Raw genomic sequence first — 26,928 nt, 5'->3', positions numbered from 1 at the left:
TGTTTTTTCTTCAATAGTAATAATAGTATTTTTTTCAGATTTATTAATGATAATAATAACAATAACAATAATAAAAATAATTTTTAATTTTACCCTTCAAATCAAATCTATGATTTTTTTTCAATATTGATAATAATGTTTTTTCAAATTTATTAATAATATTAACTATAGTAAAAATAATAATATTTTTAATAATAAAAATAATATTTTTAATAATACAAATATTAATTATAATAAAAATAATAATATTTGTAACACAAATAATACTATTTTTAATATTAATACTTTTAATTATAATGGAAATAAAAATATTTATAACACAAATAAAAATATTTTTTACATTAATACTTTTAATTATAATAAAAATAATAATATTTATAATACAAATAATAATGTTTAGAAACCTAGGATCCTGTAACCTTGGGTCCTCCACGAGACCCATTAGCTTTGGGTCCTGACACAAGACCCAAGAAAATTGGGTCCTAAGGCAGGACCCAATAGAATGGGGTTCTGACGCAGGATCCAAGAGAATTGGGATTTAACGCAGGACTCATTCGTCTTAGATTCTGATGCGGGACCTAAAAGAATTGGGTCACGACGAAGGACCCGGACCTAAGAGAATTGGGTCACGACGAAGGACCCAAGAGAATTGGCTTTTAACGATGGACCGAAAATGTAATAGCCCGGCCTAACATGCCGTATATTGTCCACTTTAGGCCTTACCGCCCTCACGGTTTTGTTCCTGGTGATGCGAGCCCACTTCTGAGCCTAACGCCCCACAATGCATACAACATGTCAACAACCGGCTCTACTCATAAAGCTTTCGCTCTGGACGCTCGCTTTCGATGTGGGATATCATAGAAGAGAATTGGGTTTAGACGCGGGACCTAAGAAAATTGGGTCCCGACGCTGGACCCATTAGCCTTGGGTCCCAACTCGAGATCCATTAATCGTGGGTCCGGACGCAGATACGTTACCAATGGGTCTGGACCTAGGGGAGCGGGTCTGCAGACCCTAGGCGTCTTGGTCCGCAAACCCAGGCATATGGTGTTGTAGACTCGCTCACCAGGGTCTCCTGCCAAGCGCGCGGATCTAGTCCTAGCATCCAGGGCATAGCAGCCCCAGTGTTAAGTGTTTGCAGCCTAAGGCCTGCAACCTAACCATGCCCCACCAAAATTTGCAATGACTGTTTTCTTCTAAACCATCCCTTTAATATCAAATGCATCCCAATGAAAAGATAACCCCACCCTTCCCCTACAATCTTTGTAACTCTCCATGGCAGGGATAACTCTGTCATTACATTGCTCCAATCCACAGTGCCATGAATCTTGATGAACAAAACTTTCCCCGCGTGATTTAGTTTTATATATAATTATCAATGTCCATGGGATTATCCATTAACTTCTCTCTTACTTGGAATTGGTTAGTATTGATGTTTTTTTTTTTTAAGTAACTAACGATGTCTTGATGATTATTATTTTGTATGAATATAATTTTCTAATTAAGCTTTGCACTATCCATTAACCATTATTTTAAAAACCATACTAACCTACACGAGTTGATTCAAGATTTAAAACCTAACCCGTCAAGAAACTGGATCGACTTAAATTTAAAAAAACTTGAAAAAAAAATTAAATTAACCAGGTTATCTAGTTGTCTCGGCATCATCGGGTTAAAATCGAGTCATCAACTTATTGAATTTTTTTGTTTTTGAAAAAAAATCATTATATATATATTATGGTAAACCTTGATCAATCCTAAGACATATGGCCTCGATCGATCCTGGATTAGGTTTTAAATATCTCTGCAATTCTCTTCAAGCACGTTAATATAAAATCCTTCAGAATGCATATATAAACGTTACCTTTAGATATACCTGCCAAGATGATGTTTTTCCACCTCATGATATATACTCTATTCCCTTGATCATTCTTCTTTGGCAAATCATCTCATCATCTATTTAGAGCTCAGCATTCTTTCTTTTAATTTCTTGTAGAGGAGGGAAATTTTAAGATAATTTTGAGCAACAGAACAAAAATTCGGATACCCATATTATATTTCTTTCTTTCTTTTAATTTCTTGTATATATATATATATATATTAGAACCTGGTTCTGGGCATCCGAAGTTCAAGACCCGTTTGTTGTGCTTCCGGCTTAAATAATTTAAATACGCCAGGAATTATATCACAATAATAGATTAATACCAAACAAGTATTTCTCAATTTAGTTGGTAAAAAACCAAAATAAGTTAGGCAGCCCAAATTATCTGATCAGGCTGGATAAATTTGGATGGTAAAAAAACCAGGTCGATGGACTAAATCTCTCTCTCTCTTTTTTAACAGTTTGCCTGTAAACTAGTTCAGTGAATATAAAAACATTTAGATAAAAGTACTTTTACAATATATTTTATTTCGATAATAATTAAATTCGCGAATTTATATATATATGCCCATGGAATATTATCGTAGCAACACAGTACATTAGCTACCATGTGGTTTAAATATACTAACATGGAAGTCAGCATATCAAGCATCACATCATGTCACTTAAATCACGTGTTTGAACTAAGTTGGGGTAGAAACTATATATTTTAAAATTTTAATTTTTTAAAAAAATTAATTTATTTTATATTTTTAAATAGTTTTGATGTATTTTTGTTAAAAATAATTTTTTAAAATTAAAAAAATATTATTTTAATATATTTCTAAATAAAAAACATTTTAAACCATAATTATTATTATATTTTCAAACAAATCGCTAAGTGCTGAGATAAACTTTGGCTAAAAAATGTTTATAACTGCACGGCTTGGATGCCACTTGAAGTCTTGAATTTTATAATGTTTCAATTTCAACAAGTTAAAACTCCAGCCAAGCTAACAAATTTTTGAGTTCAAAGCTTTGTTCGGTTAATTTGCTATCCCTGAAGTATCTGCAAGCTCAAGCTAGCAAGCTGCCATGAGGGAAAAAAAAACCCGAGCATGGAAATGGTAAACACGGGTGGTTAGCTTCCTTCGTCTCCATGACGTTTTTGTTTTGGATTTCTGCTCTCAGTTCCAAGTTTGACGATAACATTGGTAATTGCTCCTGCCCGACAAGAACATATTCAAAGTTCTGTGTCTTGACTTCCCTGGTTTCTGCTCCCCGCTCAAGATTCGAGACATGGATATCTCTTCAGTTTTAGAATTTTCAACCTTTACAAAAGATTTACTTATATACTACTACGAGTCGAATTTTTACTGTACATTTATCAGTACAAAATTTTGTTTTTTAAGTTTGTTCATCAAACTTGTGTTAGACAATCAAGTCTATTTAAGTAGCAATGATTTTAAATTTTTATATAAAAAAAAGAGATTGAAAGAAAAAAAACTGAAATGAAAAACGCGACAAACATAAATGACGTACAATAAGTTTTAAAAACGTTCACTTTGATCCTCCAACTTAAACAATAACGCAAATTATATAATAACGGTCCCTTGAAATTGTTCCAATTACATTTTGATAGAGGTTTCTTTTTGTTATTTTTTGGTCTCTAGATGAGAGAGGAGAGAGAGGGGTCGCCAGATTCTAGCGGTAGAAAAAGAAATTTGTTGTTGGCACCGATTTAGACCACCAAAATGAAAGTTTTTGTGTCAAATTATTCCATTTGATGCGGGGAGTTCATATTAGGTGCTTTTGTATCTTAAAAGTTCATGAAAAAACAAATCTGAGCTCGAGTTGATTTTTTGTTTGGGATTGAGTTTGGTTTTTGGGCGGTTTTTTAAGGTCATGAATGGGTTTGTCATGGTTTCTAGGATGTTTTGGATAAAAAAACGGGTTGCAAAACAGGTTTTTGAGTCAAAAGAGCACAAACCCCGATTTCCGGCCACCACAGTGGCTGAATCTGGACAAAACAGGCGATGCGTCATCTGTTGTTAGCATGGTTGCCGGACTCAGGCGCCTTGGGTCTGGCATGGTTACCATAAAGATATAACTTTAAAGAATGCAATTGAAAAGAGATAAAGTAATGTGACCGGTTAAAAAACTAAAAACCAAAAAAGTTGACGAAACCTCATCTTTTTTTATTTTGTTCAGAGAGCCTCTTTTAAATAATATTGATTTTTTTGTTATTATTTAATTTTCGGAGAAGTTTTTCTAGTTCATCTATAGTTTTGTTTTTATCTTTTATATAGATAAACTATATTTTTTAAAATAAAAAAATATTTATTTTCAGATAATATTTTTAATATGTGTAGCCTTATATGTTATTTATTTTTTTTCTTTTATTTTATTCAATCAATTTAATACTCTATTTTTCAAGATAAAATATTTTGTTTTACATTTGTTTCTTGATTTTTCAAGTTTTGTTTTTAGATGTCATTAATGATTTTTTATTTATTTATTAACGCACATAACTCTTAGTTTATTTAATTTATGTATCCATAAACTTTTTGATTTGTTATATTTTTTTAACTATAAAATAACATTAAAAAAACATATATTTCTTTTATAAAACACGTAAAGTAGCTAGTGGAGTCTGAAACACGTCGCTGCATGGAACTTCTGGTAATGGGTCTGCATCGACTTTACATTTTTCCACGTTTTATATAATAGATTTTGTCATGTTCTAATAATATTTATATTTTAAGCTCCAGGTCTTCTCACTGAAAGACTTTAGATTTTGTAAAATTGAAGTACTAATTTTGTTTGTTGACGTTGAAGTTTTGTTCTTTATCTGTTAGTGTTAGGTGTTTACTTAGTTTATTGCCCAATAAACATGAACATGTAATGGTTACTCAGTTTCTTCAATTTTTCATATCAGCAGAAGTCATTTTCACTGAAGTTTGTTTTGCAGCTTCTGGGTGCTCAACTTTCCTGTCATTTTCTTTTGGGTGAGTGTGCTTTCTAAGTTTTAGCTCTATTTGAAAACATTTTGACAAGCTTTTAGTCAATTTTAAGCATATTATGATTAATTGCTTGGAAGGTACTTGAACATTGATTTGTCAATATGTGTTTTCAATTTATGAATGTTAATTTCTCTCATAAATTCTGCGAAAGTACTTCTGAAGATTTTGGAATTTAATTTGGGGTAGATATTGTTTTGGAAAAAGTAATTTCACTTGCCTGTTTCGATTGCGTTGCTTCGTGACTTTCAATTTGTTTGACGAAATGCCTGAGAGAGGAAATTAATACTCTCTTCACTTGTCAAAGAGGTTATGGGATGAGTGTGGTCGTACTGCTTCTTTCGTTGGTTTCATGCACGTGAAATTTTGAACTCGGTCATCAGTATTGCTAGAGGTCTCTTGCCAGCTTAACCTTTTAGGTTGAGTGGCTCTTTGACACCTCAATACCACTGGCCTAATTAATGGTAATAAGTTGTGTCCACGAACGATTGTGAAGATCAAGGGCTGAATCTTCTGTTACAAGTCTAAAGGATCCGAGTCTGATTGAGAAGCAAAGCACAAGGGGCACCCTGATTCACAAAGTAGAAAACTTGAATATCGATCATTAAAAACACTTGTTTGAACTGGTACTGTTCTTGTCCTTATTGAAGAGACTATATGATCGATGGAAATACCACTGAAACTTGGTTAATTGTCCGTGCATTACACAAGTCAAGATGATGACACAAAGGAAAGGTGCGAAAAGGAAACGGGGAGGAAATTGGGTGGATAAGTGGAACCTAGACGAGTCATAAGATTAATTATGGATTAAATGCATGGATTAGTTCATCATTTGTTTGTTATAGAATCATTTCAACTTAAATATTTAAGATAGACTTAGATAGCATCTCAAATAAACAACTTAATTTAAAAGTTAAATGAAAATATTTGAGTTTGAAACTTGCATATATATTCAAATTATCCTATATTAAATCTTATCAAATATAATAGACATGATATAACCGCTTGGTCACAAGGTTATGATATTATATTGAAGGATCATTTCAATCCGTAAGGTTGAGCTGTTAGATAAATTCTTAAGTTATGACTTATATTATTCCTTAAAAGAATTAACAGAACGATTTCATATGTTTTTGCTTCGAAGGATTAAGGTTGTGTTTGTTTTTCATCGGCTTTTGCGTTTGCGGTGAAACAAACACGGCAAGGTATTTGATAACAAATCAAATTGTGTTTTATATTGCGGGGGCCACTAAAAAATTAAGTTTGAAACGAGTTTTTGTGCAGCAGTTTTTACATGTTTTTTTAACTGAGTTTCGTAAAACCCTGTTTGTTTTTGAGTTTTAAAAGTGCTTTTGAAAAAATTAAATTTTTTTTTATGTTTTTCTTTGCTTCAAATTGATATATTTTTTGTGTTTTCAAATCATTTTGATGCGCTGATATCAAAAATAATTTTTTAAAAATAAAAAAAATATTATTTTGATGCATTTCCAAGTAAAAAGCATTTTGAAAAATATTACACGAAATATTTTATACATGTTTTTTACTACACATAAACTTCAACCACAATTTTTATCAAATATATATTTAAATCTAACTACCACATGTAACAGAATTTTTTTAAAATTTATTTTTTTAAAACCACAAAAAAAAAAAAAAAACACACTTGCCAGCTAACTGTTGTGGAAATTTCTGTATTGGCCACCTTGAAAATAATTGAGGTCTAGGGTGACATGATTATGACGCATTTTTTTGAGTGCTGAATGACAGCAGCTTGCGTCTATATATTTCTCGATGTGCAGGGGTGGTATTCATGCTACTGCTTGTTTCGCATCTGAGAGAAAACTTTGAAAGAGTTGGTACTGAGGAAAAAATCCAAATCCAAAATGTACAATTCTTCAACTGGAAATTCTATGTTATGTAGAGATTTCATGCGGCCTAGGATTATCCAGGCCAGTTTGAAAACCCAAAAGGAGGGAATTGCTGGCAATACAAAGGTACCCCGCAATGTCAACATGGAGAAGTTACGTAGTGGCTATCTGTTTCCTGAGATCTCAAAGCGTGAGGTTCAACACATTGAGAAGTATCCCGATGCAAAATTGATAAGCCTTGGAATTGGGGATACCACAGAGCCCCTACCGGATATCATAGCTTCAAGCATGGCAAATTATGCACTTTCACTTTCAACGGCAGAAGGTTATAGAGGGTATGGAGCTGAACAGGGCAACAAAGCCTTGAGGAAAGCTATTGCAGAAACATTTTACAAAGATGTTCGGATAAAGGAAACAGAAGTTTTCGTGTCAGATGGCGCACAGTGTGATATTACTCGCCTTCAGCTGCTCCTCGGTTCCAATGTGTCAATAGCCGTGCAGGATCCATCCTTTCCAGCCTATGTAGATTCAAGTGTCATAATTGGTCAAGCTGGTGATTTTGAAGATAAATCTCGGATGTATGGGAACATTGAGTACATGAAATGTGTGCCCCAGACTAACTTTTTTCCTGACTTGGCTAAAACTTCACGAACTGATATAATTTTCTTTTGCTCTCCGAATAATCCCACCGGACATGCAGCAACGCGACAGCAGTTGGAGCAACTTGTGAAGTTTGCTAAGGAGAATGGATCGATCATAATTTTTGACTCTGCCTACGCAGCCTATATCACTGATGATTCTCCTCGGTCGATCTTTGAAATTCCTGGGGCAAGAGAGGTTGCGATTGAAGTTTCATCTTTCTCTAAATTCGCAGGGTTCACAGGCATTCGTCTTGGCTGGACAGTTGTTCCTGAAGAACTGTCCTTCTCAAATGGTTTTCCCGTAATAAATGACTTCAATCGCATTGTATGCACCTGCTTCAATGGAGCATCAAGCATAGCTCAGGTTGGTGGACTGGCATGTCTTTCCCCAGAGGGTTTCGCAGCTGTGTGTTCCATTACTGACTACTACAAGGAGAACGCAAAAATACTGCTCAACACTTTTGCTTCTCTTGGTCTAAAAGTATATGGTGGTAAAAATGCTCCTTACCTCTGGGTACATTTTCCTGGTTCAAAATCTTGGGATGTATTTACCGAGATTCTGGAGAGGACTCATATAATAACTGTTCCAGGTTCTGGTTTTGGTCCAGCAGGTGAAGAGTTCATGAGAGTTTGTGCTTTTGGACACAGAGAGAGTATCCTGGAAGCCGCGAGGAGGCTGGAAAACCTTTATTTGTAGAAAGGAAAAACTCGATGGTTTCTGCCTCGTCTATTTATAAATATCAAAGCACTTTTTTTTCAGTTTACCATATTATTGGCTCGGAAATCCTCCATTTGCATGGGATATAGAGAATCTATAGTCTTTTATATCATGCAGGCAGCTGATTAATGTTCTTGTTTTTCACCTTGTTTGTAGAACTGGGAATAAGGCAGCTCATTTCATGGCTTCGCAGGTGGATAGAGATACAAATGTAGTTGCGTTCTTGAATAATCATCTTTTGTTTTCGAGGATTTGCAGTGATTTTGTATCTTTGCAGTACAACTGCCTTGTTCTTGATGAAATGAAAACTCCGCTATCAGTTTCCTCTCGTTAGGAGGCTCTACTCCTGTCTTCTTGTTCTTCTTCCTTCTTCTTCTTCTTCTTCTTTTTTAATTTTATTTTAGTGAATTGTGAAAATTCTCGGCCTAACGTTTGGTTAATATCTCGAACAAAAATGCATAGGAATCTTGGTAAAATTATAAATAGATTTTTTAAAATATTTAAGAAATATTTTTTTATGTATATTTAACAAATGAAGTGGTGAGCAATCTTTACATATGAGATCTTTTGTTAAGTAAGGATAATTTTTATTTTTTAAAATAATTTTTATTTATTTATGGGTTTTTTTTTTTATCAAGTAAAGGCCTTAGACCATTGATTATATGTTCTGTCAACTCCGTAAATATAATTTCTATTTATTTTTTTAACTAAATATTTTTTTTTTATTTTCTTTGTTTTTATACCAACACAGTAATCCAACAACAACTTGATTTTTGTCTTTAAGGCAACCGGGCCAGAGAAAAAAAAATTGGATTAATAACAATTTGGATTTAATTGCTTATAAATACAATTTCAAAGCACATGGTTTTTCCTTTCTTTTCTTTTTTTATTATTAATTTTAATTTTCCTACCTAGTTTACAGTGGCCCACAGAATAATGTCAATTGAACACTTAATAAAAAGATCGATAATAAAGTAATTGATTTAATTTGACTTTTCAAATAAAGATTAATTATTTCATATTTAGTGTATGGAGTTTTTTATTTTTTATTTTTATATTCACATGTTCTTACTTCTATTTTTGCTATCGTCAGTGCGTGTGAGCTTGCAGATTATTTCTAACACGTGTGTCCAATGTGCATGAACTTGCAGATTATTTCTAACACGTGTATTTTTATTTTCTTCTATTTGAATGTGCATACTTTTTTTTTTTCCTGCTCGAGTGCTTGAACTTTCAAAACTTTATCAATTGAATGCTTCTAATTTTAAAAGGTAACAGGTGTAGACTTCCTATCCTTATCCAACCAGGTCAAAATAAAAAGGCAAAATAATAATTTATTTAGATTAAAATTAAGTAAAATAAAAGCAACTTGTCCAAGAAAAAGGCTCAAATTAAATTAATTTCCTCGTTTTCTCGCAATCCAATCAAATCTCCGGCTCTAAACTTTTAAAAAATAACATAATTAATTATTTTTATAGAATAAGAATTTATTACACAACAAAGCTATGTTTTTTCTCTTGTTTTTACACCTCTACACGCATGGATATAGATCATTCACGTGTCTCTGGGAGGTGATTGTATTTTTCACTTGTAAATATATTAAAATAATAATTTTTTATTTTTTAAAAATTATTTTTAATATCAGCACATCAAAATGATCTAAAAATACAAAAAAATATTAATTTGAAACAAAAAAGAAATTTTAATTTTTTAAAAAATACTTTTAAAATACAAAAACAACCAAGGCTGAGTCAGTTTATTTTTAAAAAAATTCCATACCAAGCTTCATCATGACCATATTGTTTTTCCTCTTTTTTTACTCTGATTTTCTCACCAATTCAATTATGCTCCCACAATAATGTCAACTGGACATTTAATGATAGTTTTATTTTTTAAAAAATTTATCAAGTATAACCTACAGAGGATGTAGAGACAGTAAAGTATATACATGTTAACTTTTATAATTATAAATATTCAATTGGTAAATTTTTAACAATACAAATCCTCAAATAAAAAATAAAATCACGTACTCTCAAATTAAAAAATAAAAATACAAAAACTCGATTATAAATAAAATAAAAAATAATCATGCACACTTATCGTATATATTAGATCTCACATGCCAATTTAATGAAAAAATATATATTTGATGAGGAAATATAATAGATGCATTTGATTATAAAAATTTTAAATTTCACGTTGTAGAGACACTCACATATAAAAAAAAATAGCACATCAAATCTCTAATATTCTCTGTGAAATATAAGCTATCCAAGAATGCAAGGTAGATATTTGTTAGCTTTCAAAATTAAAAGCACTCAATTGATAAGTTTTTTTAAAAAATTATATATAATAAAAAATAAAAGTAATTTAAAAAAAATAGCTCCACCAGAAGACATGATCCTCCTTTATCTTCTTGACACTAGCATTTAGGGATGAGTAAAAAAACTGAAAAATCGATTAAACCGAGAAAACTGGAAAAAAAATAACTGAAAAAATTGAACTGTTAAAAAAACTCAATTAAACTGATTAGAATTTTGAAAAAACTGACCGGTTCGGTTTCGGTTTTATAAATCTGAAACAAAAAAAACCGAACCGAACCCAAACTGAAAAAAACCGAGCCAAATTGAAAAAAACCCGAGCCAAACCGAAAAAACTGAGCCAAGCCGATCCAAACCAGAAAAACCGAGTCAAACCGGTTTGAACTGGTTTTGTTCTAAAAAAACCAAAACCGGTCGGTTTAAACCGGTTTTGGTTTTTGTTTTTTAAAAAATTCGATTTGGTTATTTAAAAAAAAAATTAAATCGAACTGAAAATGATCACCCCTACTAGCATCGAGATGAATATATTTCTATAAATATCATTGAGCATTGAAAAGTATAGGTAAAAATTTCGTAAAATATATAAAATAGTTTTAAAATACATGTAAATCCAATGATACATTTTTCAAGATTTTCAAATTCTATATTTATCTCTATCCCTTTCTATTTATATTTATAGAGAAATTATTAGATATATCATGCTCTTCCCTCCCTCCTAAATATGGATCCCATTATTAAAAAAAAAATTACGTGGGAAAGGAGTGTATAGTTATACTAAATAATTTTTCTTTAGTTAAAAATTAATGAAATTAATTTTATCACTCCATTCAATACATGAATAAAAAAGAAATTATTTTCATCATGGGCCAATCCACTCAAATGGGCGTTTCTTCCATACCCACAAACCCAAATTCATGGCTACAATTTCTAAACCCTAACACAACCACCCTTTAAGCTTTAACTCATCCTCCTATATATACTCTGGTAAACCCTATTCCTTATTTCTTGAGTCTCTAACTCTAACACTTCGGCAGCCGCTCACTTCACACACAACCACCACGAATGGGTCGTGTAATTCGTGCCCAGCGTAAGGGAGCTGGCTCCGTTTTCAAATCCCACACCCACCACCGAAAGGGTCCGGCAAGGTTCAGGTCTCTGGACTTTGGTGAAAGAAATGGTTACTTGAAAGGTGTTGTCACCGAAATCATTCATGACCCGGGTCGAGGTGCTCCATTAGCCCGGGTTACTTTCAGACACCCCTTTAGGTATAAGAAGCAGAAGGAGCTTTTTGTTGCTGCTGAGGGTATGTATACTGGACAGTTTGTGTATTGTGGAAAGAAGGCTAACTTGATGGTTGGGAATGTCTTGCCTTTGAGATCTGTTCCTGAAGGAGCTGTTGTTTGTAACGTGGAACATCATGTTGGAGACCGTGGTGTTTTTGCTAGAGCTTCCGGGGATTATGCTATTGTTATCAGTCACAATCCTGATAATGATACCACCAGGTATTACCCAACCTCTTTAGTTGTTTTTTTAAATTATTTCGTGGGTTCGTTTCATTTTCTGATTTTATTGCCGGGTTTGAGTTTGACGATGTTTGATAATAAATATGTTTTGGATCTGAATTGGGTTTTTGTGTTTTTTGTTGTAATGAACTGAGAAGCTGTTTGTGTAAAGGTTATAACTTGGGTTGAGAAAGATGGTTAAAGTGGGAATGGTTTAGTGTTTTGATTAATTAGCTCAGGTATTTTGTTGACAATAGAATTGATTTTTTTTCCTATGAACATGCAGTTTCTGTCTGGTTTCGAAATGAAACTGTATCATTGTTTTTTTTGTTTTTGCTATACTGCTAGTGTATTCTACATCTTGAAAGGTTATGTTTGTATTGTTATTGGTCCGTGGATTGCTGTGTAGTGATTAGAGTGTATAAGGATTTGAATATGTGGTTATGTGTAGTGTAATGGGTTTTGCATGACGCTGGTGAACCTTTTTCCTCTAAATTTAGCTTAATGATTTTACTTGCAGACTTACAAAGATGAACACTTGCAATTTTATGACTTGTTTTTTAGATCCAGCATCTAATTGATTTGAAAATAATGTATTCTGATTGCTGGTTTTTAATTGTTTTATCGATGGAATGATGCACATGTAATGTCTTTTATGTCAAGTTTTTTCACTGTTTTGAACTCCTTGGTAGCCTATGTTTCATTTCGCTGCAGTGGTCTGAGTTAAATAATTCTGCCATGATGACTATCCTTTGTTTGCAAAGGACATGTTTTTGTTTTCGAGCTTGTAGATTTGTATGATTTTGATTATCTTGTTAATTTGACAAGATTGGTGACAAAGATGTATTCCACCATGCCAGTAGTTGAATATTTTAGCATATTTGCATCTCTGTATGTAAGATGGTTTTGCTAATTATATGTTGGGATTATTCCTTGCAGGATCAAGCTCCCATCTGGCTCCAAGAAGATCGTTCCAAGTGGCTGCCGTGGAATGATTGGACAGGTTGCCGGTGGAGGAAGGACCGAGAAGCCCATGCTGAAGGCTGGTAATGCTTACCACAAGTTCAGAGTGAAGAGGAACTGCTGGCCTAAGGTGCGTGGTGTGGCTATGAATCCTGTTGAGCATCCTCATGGTGGTGGTAACCATCAACATATCGGTCATGCTAGCACAGTCAGGCGTGATGCTCCTCCTGGTCAAAAGGTTGGTCTCATTGCTGCTAGGAGAACTGGTCGTCTTAGAGGACAGGCTGCTGCCTCTGCCGCCAAGGCTGACAAGGTTTAATGATTTTCATTTGCGTCATTGTTTTTGGTTATTGTCACTGCCTGTTAGATTATTTCAGCACTTCCTGGGATGTTTCTAAAGAAAGTTTTGTTTGGATATTCAAGTTTCAGACGGCATTTGTTTCCCACTTTTTTAGATATAGATATTTTGAATTTATGCTCAAGTTGGATTTTAAATTCTCTGCCTTGCATCTTATCGTATGTAATTATTGCTAGAGTTTCACTCTGCAACTCAACCAGTCTGATTAGAATTTTTTCTTGAGGTCTGGTCATCTAGGGAACACTGTACGGTGATATCCGTGGGTGGTGGTTGCCGCACGGTAACTATAACCCCAACCCCGCGATGGTGGTTTTCTATCTCTTTTAGTTCCCCCAGCATAAATGAATCTGAGAAAAAAACAATAATCACTTGCTCTTATCAACCCTCAGCACAGCCATACCTGATGTTGGGTCTATTTGGGAATTTGGAATGTTGTTTTTTAAATTGTTTTATTTACTTATAAATATATTTTAAAAAAATATTAAAAAAAATTCTTTTTATTAAAAAAGGTATTTTTAACATTGATATGTTAAAACAATTCAAAAAAATAAAATGAATCTTAAAAATAAAAGTTTTAAAAGTGTTGTTGAATAAACAGAGATGTAGAATAAGAGCCAACATAGCCAAGCTTGGATTTAAGAAAGGTTGTTTTCACAGTCCAACTATAACTTTAATAAAAAAAAATTAACTTGTATCTATTTTGATTTCTTTTCCTGTATTTTTAGATTGTTTAGTGTTAAAATAAATTTTTTAAAATAAAAAATATTATTTTGATGTATTTTTATATAAAAAATATTTTGAAAAATAATTTTTATCACAATCTTAAACACATTGAAAGAGTAAGGGAGAGTTTGTTTTTGCGGTTTAATTGTATTTTTGAAAATTTTTATTTTTTTTATGTTTTTAGAATTGTTTTGATAATGTTGTTAAAAATAAAATTTATAAAAAATATATTTTTAAAAATAATTTTTATAACGATATTAAACACATTTTAAAAACAGTTCCCTGTAAGGAAATCCGTTTGAAATCTTTGTGCTGGCTGAAGATATAGGGACCATATGATGTAACAGTGTAACGGTTGAATCACTATTTTGCTATTTTTTATTTTTTTTACTTAAAATTAGTTTGTTTTTGTATTTTTTTAATCCTTTTGATGTTAAAAAATAAATTTTAAATAATAAAATATATTATTTCAATATATTTCTAAAAAAAATCACTTTAAAAAACATAACATTTATCACATTCTCAACACTCCTAAAATGATGTTGCTTCCACTATATATTTTGCTATTCTCATTCTATATATTTTTTAAGGATCAATTTAACTGTTTTTAATGTGTTTGTTTATATTTTTTTTTCATAATTAGTGTTTATATTTCTTTAGAGTAAAAGACTAATTAAACAATAGTCTTGGTATTTTTAAAATGTTTGTGCCATCAGGTTACAAATTCTTATCTAAATATAAGATATAATGCCAAAATTTTTGTTTTGCTTTATATAATTAGTTAAAAAATTGCTTGTGACCTTTTATTTTGTTATTTATAATATAAAATTAGCGTTATTGTTTTTTAGATGTGAGATTGGGTATTTCTAAATTATTGATAAAAACAATTAACAATATTTACAAACTCAAATCCTTAATTGTGGTTTTATTGCGTTCTAAAAAGTATTTTATAAAACATTATTTTGAAATTTATTCAGTATATTTACTAAACAAATTTATATCAATTTATTTTAAATTATTAAATATTTAGTATGTTATTTTTTCTATTTAAGTATCCTACTTTTATGTTCTTGCTGCGTGATTGAACTTTTAGATTTTTTCATATTCGAGTACTTTTATTAAATTCTTTCAAATATGCTAACGTGGCCACTAAATCGACACGTGGCATGTTGACGTGTATCCAAGTATGCATGCATTTTTCACTTCGAATTTTGCATGTTCTCATTATTATATATTTAGTGCGTGAATTCTTATTTAACACATGTTATTAAAAAAAAAATACCAATAAAAATTCATAGCTTTGGTGACGAAAAAGAAGAAGAAGAAACCTCTAAACTTTTAAACCTAAGGTTTTCTAAAATAAAATTTTTATTTCAAATCATGTACACAAACAAATTCCTCTATATCATTAATCAGATAGTGTTTTAGATTGTGGCAGCATAATTCTATGCTATTAGGTGCTGTTAATCCAACTTTACCGGATCCTACTAGGCAACAAGACACAACACTACTGGGTCTTCCTGGCAGCTAGACATTGGGTTTTGTTGGGCAACAAGTTCTATGCTATTGAGGCATTGGAGCAGCAATACCCAACACTAAAAATAAAGCAATTTAACCCAACCTCAGATAAAAAATAATTATCATTACTTAATTTTTTTACAATATAAAAAAATATCTCATCAATTTATTTTTTTCTTTACCATATGAAAAAAAATTCAATAAGAAAACATTAAAAAAATCTAAAAAAACAAAAATAAAATTAAAAATATCTGACGGTCCAGCCAAACCCAAAATCGGTGGGTCTAGCGGAAAGATGGACCAAATAACTTTTAACACAAAAAAGATAACGTCCACAATGCATATTCTCTATGTTTATAGTGTGGTTTATAGTGCAATGAGTTTATATTCACTTCACAATATATGCACAATGTTTTTTTTTTATGTTTTTTAAAATATAATATAATTAACAGGAAAAAAAAAGACGGGAAAAAAAATCTTCATAGCTTTGGTGATGAAAAAAAAAAAAAAACCTCTAAACTTTTAAACCAAGGTTTTCTAAAATAAGATTTTTATTTCAAGTTACATGCACAGACATTTTTTGCTACCATAAATCAGATAATATTTAGAATTGTGTTAACTATTATTTTTAAAATATTTTTTTATTTATAATATATTAAAATAATATTTTTTATAATTTATTTTTAATATTAACATGTCAAAATATTTTTTTTTTTAAAAAAACACACTTGATTGAAGAACGGTTATGAATCACAGATGCTGCAAACAAATCTCTTGCTATCATGGATCAATTGGAGAACAGATAGCACTACCATTTACATCTATAAAAGATTCTAGTCTCCCAACACTACCCATTGTTGTCAACCCCTTTGAAATGATAAGATATAAACTCAAGAACTTTATTTAAAATATTTAATATCCCATTGATATAAACATTTCATTTAAAAAGAGAATTATACTTGAAATGACTAGGCCTTGATAATATAAAATAAATAAAAGGATGAAAAAATCTCATCTAAAAAAACATTTTTAAAATATATGTAAATCATTTTTAAAATATATGTAAATCAATTTTTTCAAGTTTTAAAAAATAAATCTATTTTTCTAAATGCTTATGAGCAATATAAAAAGTGCGTCTTTAAAATAATTTTTAAAATATTAATTTTATTTGATACATAAATTGATCCACAATATAGATTAAGAAAATAATTTTATTATAAAAAACATGTTAAACATTTTTAAAATATATGTAAATCAGTTTTTTCAAGTTTTAAAAGCTGTAATTTTGAATTAGGTTCTAAATGGTATTTTATATTATTTTAATGTGCTAATTTAAAAAATAAAAAATATTATTTTAATATATTTTTAAATAAAAAATATTTTAAAAAATAATTAATAACACACTTCTAAACGCATCTAAATCCTCCTGTATTTATCTTTTATTCTTTTATCACTTTTTATTAATATTCATTGCAAATATTATATTTATACCCAGCTCTCTCTCTCTCTATATATAGACACACACTAAGAGTTTAGGGTTTCTTAGCTCTTGTCGCTGCCATCCCGCTCTTTCCCCTTCGGCGACTTGCTCTTGCCTCCACCATTCAGGTAAGCATCTGCGCTGTCTGTCAATTAACCCCACAGTGCTTATTCTAGTGCCATAGATCTCTTCACCATGCCTAGCTAACCCAAGACCAGATATTTTAGGATTTTAGATCCCCATTACTGTCTACGTAAAAACTACTGTAATGTAGTTTGAACTCAAAACTCCATTTGCATATGTTTGCATCCATTCAAATTTCAGATATAAAACAACTACGCTGAAATTTTGAAATATCCCAATTTAGCTTTTTTTACATCTCTTGGCGAAGCTAATGTTTTGTTTGAAAAAAATGGATGAACTGATTGGGTAAAAGATTCTGCGAAGAATGGTTAAAACTGGTTGGGTCGACATAATACAGTATGTCGAAGAGAGAGAAGAGCAAAAAAGATAGAAAAACTGAGACTTGAATGGGGACCAGAAGGAGTCCTAGTCATTTTTATGGTACTTTTATGGTTCTGTTGGGTTGGCGCTCCTAGTAACTATAATTGATATCCACTGTTGGCGGGGATTCTTGACTTGGGATAATTTATGGTCTTCTTTATTCTTATTTTTTTTGTTGATCAATATGTTTATGTGATTCATTCTTTGTAAACCAGCTAATTTGTGAAGAATTTTACAAATTTAATATGATTTTAAATTAAACAAGCAGGAATCTTGATCCTCTACTCTGTTTCATCTTTTTTGACAATTTTTTCCTGCTTCTGTTGGCTGTTGCATGTCAAGGAAAAAACATAATCTGTGGGTTTACATGGTTTCTTTTCTTGTAAAAATCTGAAGTTTTATTGTAAACATGATTGCTAAGGTAGGTATTAAGGGGGTTTGTCACATTTGGAATTAAATTTGTATCGTTAATTTGGCATGCTCATTTGATGAAATTCAATTCTGTAAAATTAAATCTTTTATCTTAATTAAAATTAATCTCCATTGTAAAACCAGAATGAATTTATTTCTTAAGCTTAAAGAATTTAATTTGGCAATATGAATTATTTTTAACTAAACTAGTCTCCAATGATGGGGTATGAAGAGGTATCAAGCTTATATTATAAATATATAAATCATTTTATGACTTGTAGTGAAAGACTACTTTACTTATTGATCATTAAATAATCCTATATATTCTTCTCATATTCACTCTTTGCCACTTATTTTCAGTTACTCGCTTCACACACAACCAGCACAAATGGGTCGTGTAATTCGTGCCCAGCGTAAGGGAGCTGGCTCTGTTTTCAAATCCCACACACACCATCGCAAGGGTCCGGCAAGGTTCAGGTCTCTGGACTTTGGTGAAAGAAATGGTTACTTGAAAGGTGTTGTCACCGAAATCATTCATGACCCGGGTCGTGGTGCCCCATTAGCCCGAGTTACCTTCAGACATCCCTTTAGGTATAAGAAGCAGAAGGAGCTTTTTGTCGCTGCTGAGGGTATGTATACTGGACAGTTTGTATACTGTGGAAAGAAGGCTAACTTGATGGTTGGGAATGTCTTGCCTCTGAGATCTGTTCCTGAAGGGGCTGTTGTTTGTAACGTGGAACATCATGTTGGAGACCGTGGTGTTTTTGCTAGAGCTTCTGGGGATTATGCTATTGTTATCAGTCACAATCCTGATAATGATACCACCAGGTATTACCCAACCATTTACTTTAGTTGTTTTTTTAAATTATTTCGTGGGTTTGTTTCATATTGTGATTTTATTGCTGGGTTTGATGTTTGACAATGTTTTATAATAAATATGCTTTGGATCTGAAGTGGGTTTTTGTTTTTTTTGTTGTAATGAATTGAGAAGCTGTTTGTGTAAGGGTACTTGGGAGTGTTTTATAATAAATATGTTTTGGATCTGAAGTGGGCTTTTGTTATTTTTGTTGTAATGAATTGAGAAGCAGTTTGTGTAAAAGTTATAACTTGGGTTGAGAAGTATGGTTCGAGTGGAATGGTTGTGTTTTGATTAATTGGCTCAGCTTTATTGCTTCTTGATAGCCTATGTTTCATTTCTCTGCAGTGGTCTGAGTTAAATAATTCATGCTGGTAGATTTTAATGATTTTGATTATAATCTTGCAAAGCACATGTTTTTGTTTTCATGCTGGTAGATTTTTATGATTTTGATTATCTTGTTAATTTGACAAGATCGGTGACAGATATATGCCACCATGCCAGTAGTCGAATTGTTTTGCATATTTGCATCTCTGTATGTAAATAGTTTTGCTAATTATATGTTGGGATTATTCCTTGCAGGATCAAGCTCCCATCTGGCTCCAAGAAGATCGTTCCAAGTGGCTGCCGTGGAATGATTGGACAGGTTGCCGGTGGAGGAAGGACCGAGAAGCCCATGCTGAAGGCTGGTAATGCTTACCACAAGTTCAGAGTGAAGAGGAACTGCTGGCCTAAGGTGCGTGGTGTGGCTATGAATCCTGTTGAGCATCCTCATGGTGGTGGTAACCATCAACATATAGGTCATGCTAGCACAGTCAGGCGTGATGCTCCTCCTGGTCAAAAGGTTGGTCTCATTGCTGCTAGGAGAACTGGTCGTCTTAGAGGACAGGCTGCTGCCTCTGCCGCCAAGGCTGACAAGGTTTAATGATTTTCATTGGCGTCATTGTTTTTGGTTATTGTCACTGCCTGTTAGATTATTTCAGCACTTACTGGGATGTTTCTAATGAAAGTTTTGTTTGGATATTCAAGTATCCGACGTCTTTTGTTTTTGACTGTTTTAAGATAATAGATATTTTGAATTCGTGCTCTAGTTGGATTTTCAATTATCTCTGCCTTGCGTGAATGCATTCCAAATCTGTATTATCTCATATATATGGCTAGAGTTTCACTCTGCAACTCAACCAGGTTGTTTACAATATTTTCTTGAGGTCTGTGCATGTTCAATCTCGATGGGGTAAATGTTCGATGGTGGCAATTGTCCTGTGACATTGTTTCCTTTGCGAGGGAAAACTGTATAGTAACGAAATCTGTTGGTGGTGGTGGAGGTGGCATGGTAACTGTAGCACTGTAATGATGGTCTTCAACCCCTAACACAGCCATACCTGATGTAGAGAAGTTCTTTGAACGAAGGCAAGAAAAAGAGAAGGCCTCTTCTTCCTTTTTTGGTTTTAAGGTCCTTTCGAGCATATGCTTTCTCATGCCTTTCTTCCAAATTTGTTTACTTGCACGATTTTGTTAAGTGACTTGTGCAAACATGGGCATGTTGATGAATTCTAGCATCAATATTCTGCTTGAAGGCTTGAAATCCTGCAGAAAGTTTGGCCGTAACCGAAGGAACGCCTAGACGTTTAACAGGCAACAATCCTTCTAAAATCTTGAATCGGTAAGAACTGGGTCACCGTGTAATTAATCTCCAAATATGTTTGTGGATGGGATCGTAGCTTCTTGTTGCTCCTGCAACATAGGAAAAAAAGTCATGCCTAAGCTATTTTCCCCCTCTTAGCAGTAAAGGAATCCTTTCGAAATCTTTGTGCTGATTAAACTATAGAATGATGCTACCTCCACTTTTATCATTATTCCCGCTCTTTAATGTGCTTCTTTTTATAATTTTTCACATTATTTGATTGTTTTTGCTTTACAAAAATATTTTTGAAAAAATTTAAATTTTTTTTATTTGCTTTAAATTAATATTTTTTTTTGATATTTTCAAATCATTTTGATGTGTCGCTATAAAAAATAATTAAAAAAAAATAAAAAAAATATTATTTTAATACATTTCCGAATAAAAAACAACTGTATCCACGTTCTCAAACAAGCTTAGAACAACAACCTAACCTTTTATTAACTTGGTAATTTTTAATTTGTTTTTCTCAAATTGATAACATGTGCTATCAAGTTATAAATTTTTATCTGAACACAAGACACCATGTCAAGATTTGTTTATGATTGTTTTATATAATTACTAAAAAAAAATAAGATAGAAATAATGATAATTATTGACATAAACTTGACTTTCTACTTCATTATAAATAAATATGATTACAGTGTAAGATTAATGTTATTCTCTTTAAGTGTGTTAATTTTTGCAGTCAAAATATTTATGATTACAATAAATATTTTGCCCAAGCTTTACAAAAATATTCATTCTCCACGTGTTTTTTTTTATTTTTTTTATTTTGATCTCTCGTTTTTCAATCTCACCCTTCTCTAACAAATTAACTTATAATTTGGTCTAATAAGAATAAAATAAAAAAAAAAACAATATAAACACTACATCTACACGCGTATGAGAGGATACATTATGCATTGTCAATCCCCAGACTTCTTAGTTTTTTTAACTATGTAATGGGCTCCATAATAAGCCCAAACATTAAATCGAGCCCACATGGTCAGCTAACAAAAAACAAGGGTGCACGCATCCAAAACCAGAAGTTCAAGAACTCGGAGGTATAACCCGTCTTGACCGACCCGAAAAACACCATCTTTCCAATTCCACCTGAGACAAACCGCCAAAAATGGCTTGCGCAGAGAGCAATAGTGCCACCCTTCTCCATCTCCTAACCCTTCTATTACTAACAATTTCACTACCCTATAAATCGCTGTCCATTCGAATACCGGATCATGTTTCCACCGCCATTAGAAACCCGCCACCCGATTACCCATTAAAAACAGCAGTTTTCGCCCTCGGTTGTTTTTGGAGATCTGAAGCCGTGTTTGGTTGCTTGAATGGTGTTGTACGGACCACTGTTGGTTATTGTGGCGGATCCAAATTGAACCCCGTTTACAGAAGCTTAGGTGATCATGCAGAGTCCGTACAGGTCTCTTTAAAAAAACGTTGGAAATCTGCTTTTGATTGTATTTATTTTTTTGTCAGTCAATTTCTTTTGAAAACAATGCTTTATTAACTCAGCCCGTGTAGGCTAATGCAGTTTTGTTATGTGTTGATATATATATTGATAATGAGAGAATTTCTTGTTGAAATGTAATCATTTGGGCAAATAGAATCGTGGGTTTTTGTTAGAACTTGATTTAATTCTGTGTAGTACAATTTTTTGATAAATGCTTATATAGATTTTAGACTCGGTCTGTGTAGAACAATGCAATTTGACTATGTTTTTTTCGCGAATCTCTTTATTGGGCCATTTGGAACTACGTTTTTTTGTTATAATTTGATTAATTTTATGTGAAGTGAAAAATTGTTATATAGAGTCATTCTGTGTAAAATAAAGCATTTAGTTGGTTGGTGTTTGGTGTTGTGGACCGCATTGTTATGATTGGATAGCATAATAGGTCCGAATGTGATTAGTTTGGTTTGCATGGAACAAGTCTGCGTAAGAAATTTTGTGTTTTCTCGATTTGTTTGATGTGGGTTTTTGTTAATGTGTTATATAGGTAGAGTATGACCCGAAGGTGATTAGTTACAGTCAACTCTTGGAGGTATTTTGGGCTAGTCATGATTCAAGGCAAGTGTTTGGGCAAGGTCCTGATGTGGGTAATCAATATAGGTAAAAGGTCATGACTATCACTAGCATTTTCTTGTTTAATGTGATTAGTACTGTTTTACTGGTTAATTGTTGTGAATATAAATGTGCAGGTCTGTTATTTTCACTAATGGAACTGAAGAGCGTAGATTGGCTGGTGTTAGCAAAGAAAGAGAGCAGTTGAAGTTGAGGAGCAGTGTTGTGGTTACTCAAATTCAACAGCTTGGAACATTTTATCCTGCAGAGCCAGAACATCAGGTTTTGTATTATTTTAATGGTGAAATGTGTGGGTTTCCCTGACAGTTTTGAAGCATTTGTTAGTTTAGATATACACAGTAGTAGTTGAAGTTCTAGAAAATGCTGGAAAGATTTGTGGCAGAAAGTTTGAAGCTTACTATAAGATTTTTGGACAGTGGCAGCACATAATAAACAATATAGTGTTGGTTTGTGTCATGGTTGTTGTCGCGCTAGAGCCACAATTGTAGCCATGAATTTGTTGCTCACTGCAGGGATATCTGCCTGCTGCATAATAGAAGGATGCAATTAATCAACAGTCTAAAATTTGCATTTGCTAATGGTTAGTGTATAACCTTTGTATGGTGTGCTTAAGCATGCAGTTCAACAGGGTACCTATAACTCTTACATAAGAACTTGTAATGCTTTTGGGGACTTTAGATGCAGAAGTAGAAGGCTTCAGTATGTCTGTTTTCAGGGGCAGAAGATATGACACAAGCTTGAGAAAACTCCTATTTCTGGTCTATACTGAGAAAATGTTCTATAGCCTCAACTGACAGTGTAAAATCAAGATTCAAGAGTATATATTCAGAAAGAAAAGACACTCATATTTGATTCTTAGTTGTAACTTCTGTTTTGTAATTCTTATGTTGTTTTGAAAAACATTCCATCCAAGTTAGTGTGTTGATCCATTAACTTTAAAGGTTTGGATATGTGCAGAAATTTGAGCTCAAGCAGAATCCATTTATTCGTCAGCTGATGGGAAACTTGCCTGAAGCGGACCTTGAGAATTCAAGTTTGGCAGCAAAATTAAATGGCTATGCAGCAGAGCTCTGCCCTCCACGCATTCAAAAGCAGATCAATGCAAAGATCAATGACATTCTTAGAAAAGGTTGGCCTGTTCTGAGAGATGTATAGCTGGCTTTTGGAGTAGATTTCAAGTTAGTATGCTTCAGCTGGCAAGCTCCTGCACTCAATGCACTATTGCATTCTTTTTGCGGGGTTGGTTCATGCCAGGGCATAGAGAATCCAGAGCTGTGGATGGCACAGGCAAATAGACAGGGTAATTCTACATATGGCCTGTTCTTGATTCACTAAAACAATATCAATGTTCCATTCCCAAATAGCTCTAGGCATATTCTGTTGTTCAATAGGTATTATCTTATATGCTGCCTATGATTGAAGTCATACTGTTTCACATTTATTCTTCACATTTGGATAGTTGAGAAACAAAACAAAAAAAAAAAGGTCGAGAATTTGGCCAGAATATGAAATACTGCTATATGCATTTGGTCAAATCATGTCATCAGAGTCTTAGATCTTGCTGTGATCTGTTTACCTCTTTTCCAGCAATGGATGCGTTCATGTTTGTTTATTTCATAGAGAGAGCCATCATATTAGATTCTTTCTGATAGTAGAATGAGCTGAATGTTGTAGAACTCATATTTCTCTTTGGGAGGAAATGTTTTTAGCATGCAGATTCATATCGTACTAGCCCCGTGAACTTTGGCCTCTGGTCTCTGAACCCCTATCCCCGTAATAAAGAAACCGACTCCCATCTAGCTAGTCGTTAAAGAACACTCGTTTCTCCATTACTTTTTTTTCAGTAGTTTTGTTTTGCTCAACTTTGATGTTGCATACTGTAAAGCAACTAAACTGCTGGTGCCTGGTGTGGGAGGAAATCCCACTGCCAAAAGCTCTAAGCTCCTCTTTTCTCTTGTGAGCCAGATTTGACCCGCTAAACGAGTCCCTTGGATAATTTCAGTTACTATTCATTACGAACCATTAAATCTGCTGCCACCCACTCAATCAGTTGCTATTTCCTGGTCTCAGTCTATCCTATTTAGGTTCTCTGGACAGGCAGAAGTCCAATCTCATCGTGTCCTTTACTGCACTGATGCAAGAAATCACAACGAAACAGCCAGCATTTTTCTTCCCGGAACAACAAGAAGCACAATTCATTCTTTCAGATAATGGAAGTCAGAAATGTATCTAATAAATTTATTGATGGTCGGTTGGTCTAGGAGGTTAAGCTCAAAAATGCCATAAAAGAACCGACTCGAAGTCAAGAGTACAGCTACAATACACCTCACATGGAGGCTAAGGAAGGAACCCAGCAAGAAATAAAATGCGAGACAAAAAACGCTTAAAAAATATGAACAAAATGTGAACCCAGCATTGCATAAATGTTACCAAACAAGCGAAGAACTAGAACCAAGCTAAGACCATATCATAGATCGAGTTCTCGGAGACACTCATGATAGTTTTCTTGGAAATTTGTTGGGATGCTGAGTTAGGTTGGAATACTTGCGTGGTGTGGGAAGCCCTAAGGATTGTCGAGAACAGTACTCTTTAAGTACATAAACCAAACATGCTTGTCCTACAACTATAGTCAGCCTGCCCACTTTCCAACATGGTGATTCTCTACATGAACTCAAGTCAAACCAATTAATGGCAGAGAGCAACCTTGAAAGATAACTACAACATCTAAGAATGAATCTGCTGTAGATAACAGCTGTTCTGTTCTCAATCATGTTGGGATTTTATTTGTTAATATTTTGCTTTTTGAAGGTATACTTGTCTTACTCGAGCAAGCAAGACCTAAGCCACAAATCTCCTTAAGCTGTTTCTTTGGTTATATGTTAGGTTATCTTCAACTAGTTTTTGTAAATCAAAATGAAGTTATACTTAGATAAGAAATCTACTCTCATTACCTCGTACATAAAAATCTCTCAACACAACATGCAATATTTAAATTAAAATTATTAAACCCGGCTTAATTTATAATTTAATTCAAGATTCATGCCATGAATTAGATAAATTAATCTAATTTTTTAAAACTCAATTTAAATTAATTTTTAAATAAATTCAATTTTAAATCGACCTATTAAATTAATCAAAGTTTAATAACACCCTCAAACTTGAGAATACAAAGAGTTAGCCAATACCTAAAGGGTTTCTACAAGCTATTTTATGATAGGTAATAGAGTGGAGGATATTGTCACTTCAGTCAAAAAAAATTCCTTCTTGTAATTGAAAGATATCCAAAGACGAAATTAAATGACATTATTAATTTTAATTGAAAATGCTAGAAACTTTTGAATTGATGCTATTAATAACAACATGACAATTGAATACGACTTGTCATTTGCTCAGAATGTAAATGAACATTAATAAATGAGATTCAATCAAATATACTTTTGATCTTTGTTTGTGCAATATAAAATAAAACTAATGATTCTAAAAGCATTTATCAAGAGATGTTTCCTTTACTTTGAAAAAAAGAGTTATTTAAATTGATATTTGATCAATCCACAATTCAATCACCAAAAAATCTTATTCCAAAACACATCAAATTTTTAAACATGAGTAATTGGCTCTGTCTGTGTCTGTGGTGAGGAGCCCTATTCCATGGTCTCACTTTAGAGGAAGAGCCCGATTATATGGGCTTGCTCTCCATAACATATATGAACCTATTTTTCTTCTCTAATGGGCTCATGCAACTTGTCAGAACCCAATTCTCATTTGAGAATTTTTCTAGGATTCTACACTCGTACCCCAATATTTTATACTAATTCAATATGTATTATTTTAGGTAGAATACAATTCAAAATATCATAAGAGTGAAATTACACTCTAGCCCCTCTTCTCCATAAAAAGATTCATGAGTTGTAAATACATAATGAATCCTTCAAACTCTATGTTCACAATCTCTTCATTGTCAAAATTTTTGGTATACATATTTTCAGAGTCCATCTCTATAAAATATCATTGCATTTTCTCTTTCTAAAAAAATACTTAAGCATTTGAGAGTTCACAAATCTAAAAAAAAAGATATTTTACAGGTAATAGCTACCAGTTACCTTGACTTACCAGACACCACTAGCCACTAGCTACTAGCTACTAACTACCAATCACCCAAACTTTTCATATCAAGCTACAATACACCTTGGTTAAGGAGAATAAATTAAATTACTTAAACTAAGAGATCAACCGATTACCAAATATATAAGCATTGTTTCTAAGCTACTTGAATATTTTGAGACTTATCATGAATAGTTTTAATTTATCTCTTATCTATATCAATCCAATCACATCCTTCAAAAGAGGATAATGTGAAATATTATGGCTTTTTCTAGTGTTACTTACTTCGTTTTCACTTGCATTAGCCACTTCATGCCATCTATAA

At 32.7% G+C, this 26,928-nt stretch overlaps 4 protein-coding genes across 4 annotated transcripts; all 4 read left to right on the top strand.

The window, feature by feature from the left end:
* The first annotated feature begins 6,725 nt into the window (after positions 1 to 6,725).
* LOC7480177 (aminotransferase ALD1, chloroplastic) lies at positions 6,726 to 8,414 on the top strand. Its single transcript, XM_002310266.3, has one exon. The coding sequence runs from the start codon at positions 6,765 to 6,767 to the stop codon at positions 8,085 to 8,087; it is 1,323 nt and encodes a 440-aa protein (XP_002310302.2). The 5' UTR covers positions 6,726 to 6,764; the 3' UTR covers positions 8,088 to 8,414.
* A 2,999-nt stretch (positions 8,415 to 11,413) lies between these two features.
* LOC18109328 (60S ribosomal protein L8-1) lies at positions 11,414 to 13,376 on the top strand. Its single transcript, XM_052454324.1, has 2 exons — positions 11,414 to 11,931; positions 12,871 to 13,376. Exons 1-2 carry the CDS (start codon positions 11,492 to 11,494, stop codon positions 13,211 to 13,213), a joined length of 783 nt encoding a protein of 260 aa, XP_052310284.1. The 5' UTR covers positions 11,414 to 11,491; the 3' UTR covers positions 13,214 to 13,376.
* A 3,565-nt stretch (positions 13,377 to 16,941) lies between these two features.
* Positions 16,942 to 19,834, top strand: LOC18109327 (60S ribosomal protein L8-1). The gene is made up of 3 exons (XM_006387542.3): positions 16,942 to 17,101; positions 18,249 to 18,716; positions 19,327 to 19,834. Exons 2-3 carry the CDS (start codon positions 18,277 to 18,279, stop codon positions 19,667 to 19,669), a joined length of 783 nt encoding a protein of 260 aa, XP_006387604.1. The 5' UTR covers positions 16,942 to 17,101; positions 18,249 to 18,276; the 3' UTR covers positions 19,670 to 19,834.
* A 1,609-nt stretch (positions 19,835 to 21,443) lies between these two features.
* LOC7495540 (peptide methionine sulfoxide reductase A5) lies at positions 21,444 to 24,119 on the top strand. Its single transcript, XM_002310268.4, has 4 exons — positions 21,444 to 21,842; positions 22,417 to 22,529; positions 22,619 to 22,763; positions 23,460 to 24,119. The coding sequence occupies exons 1-4, from the start codon at positions 21,540 to 21,542 to the stop codon at positions 23,655 to 23,657; spliced, it is 759 nt and encodes a 252-aa protein (XP_002310304.2). The 5' UTR covers positions 21,444 to 21,539; the 3' UTR covers positions 23,658 to 24,119.
* Positions 24,120 to 26,928: the final 2,809 nt, after the last annotated feature.

The sequence above is a fragment of the Populus trichocarpa genome, chromosome 7, assembly GCF_000002775.5.
Source record: "Populus trichocarpa isolate Nisqually-1 chromosome 7, P.trichocarpa_v4.1, whole genome shotgun sequence".
In the NCBI taxonomy this organism is placed as follows: Eukaryota; Viridiplantae; Streptophyta; class Magnoliopsida; order Malpighiales; family Salicaceae; genus Populus; species Populus trichocarpa.
This window is presented reverse-complemented; position numbering and strand designations above follow the sequence as displayed.

Excerpts from the sequence above, each read along its gene's own strand:
- LOC7495540 (XM_002310268.4), top strand. The coding sequence starts at position 21,540 with ATGGCTTGCGCAGAGAGCAATAGTGCCACCCTTCTCCATCTCCTAACC. Across the intron at positions 21,843-22,416 it reads ATCATGCAGAGTCCGTACAG|GTAGAGTATGACCCGAAGGT; the intron begins GTCTCTTTAAAA and ends TGTGTTATATAG. Across the intron at positions 22,764-23,459 it reads CTGCAGAGCCAGAACATCAG|AAATTTGAGCTCAAGCAGAA; the intron begins GTTTTGTATTAT and ends GGATATGTGCAG.
- LOC18109328 (XM_052454324.1), top strand. The coding sequence starts at position 11,492 with ATGGGTCGTGTAATTCGTGCCCAGCGTAAGGGAGCTGGCTCCGTTTTC. Across the intron at positions 11,932-12,870 it reads CCTGATAATGATACCACCAG|GATCAAGCTCCCATCTGGCT; the intron begins GTATTACCCAAC and ends TATTCCTTGCAG.
- LOC18109327 (XM_006387542.3), top strand. The coding sequence starts at position 18,277 with ATGGGTCGTGTAATTCGTGCCCAGCGTAAGGGAGCTGGCTCTGTTTTC. Across the intron at positions 18,717-19,326 it reads CCTGATAATGATACCACCAG|GATCAAGCTCCCATCTGGCT; the intron begins GTATTACCCAAC and ends TATTCCTTGCAG.
- LOC7480177 (XM_002310266.3), top strand. The coding sequence starts at position 6,765 with ATGTACAATTCTTCAACTGGAAATTCTATGTTATGTAGAGATTTCATG.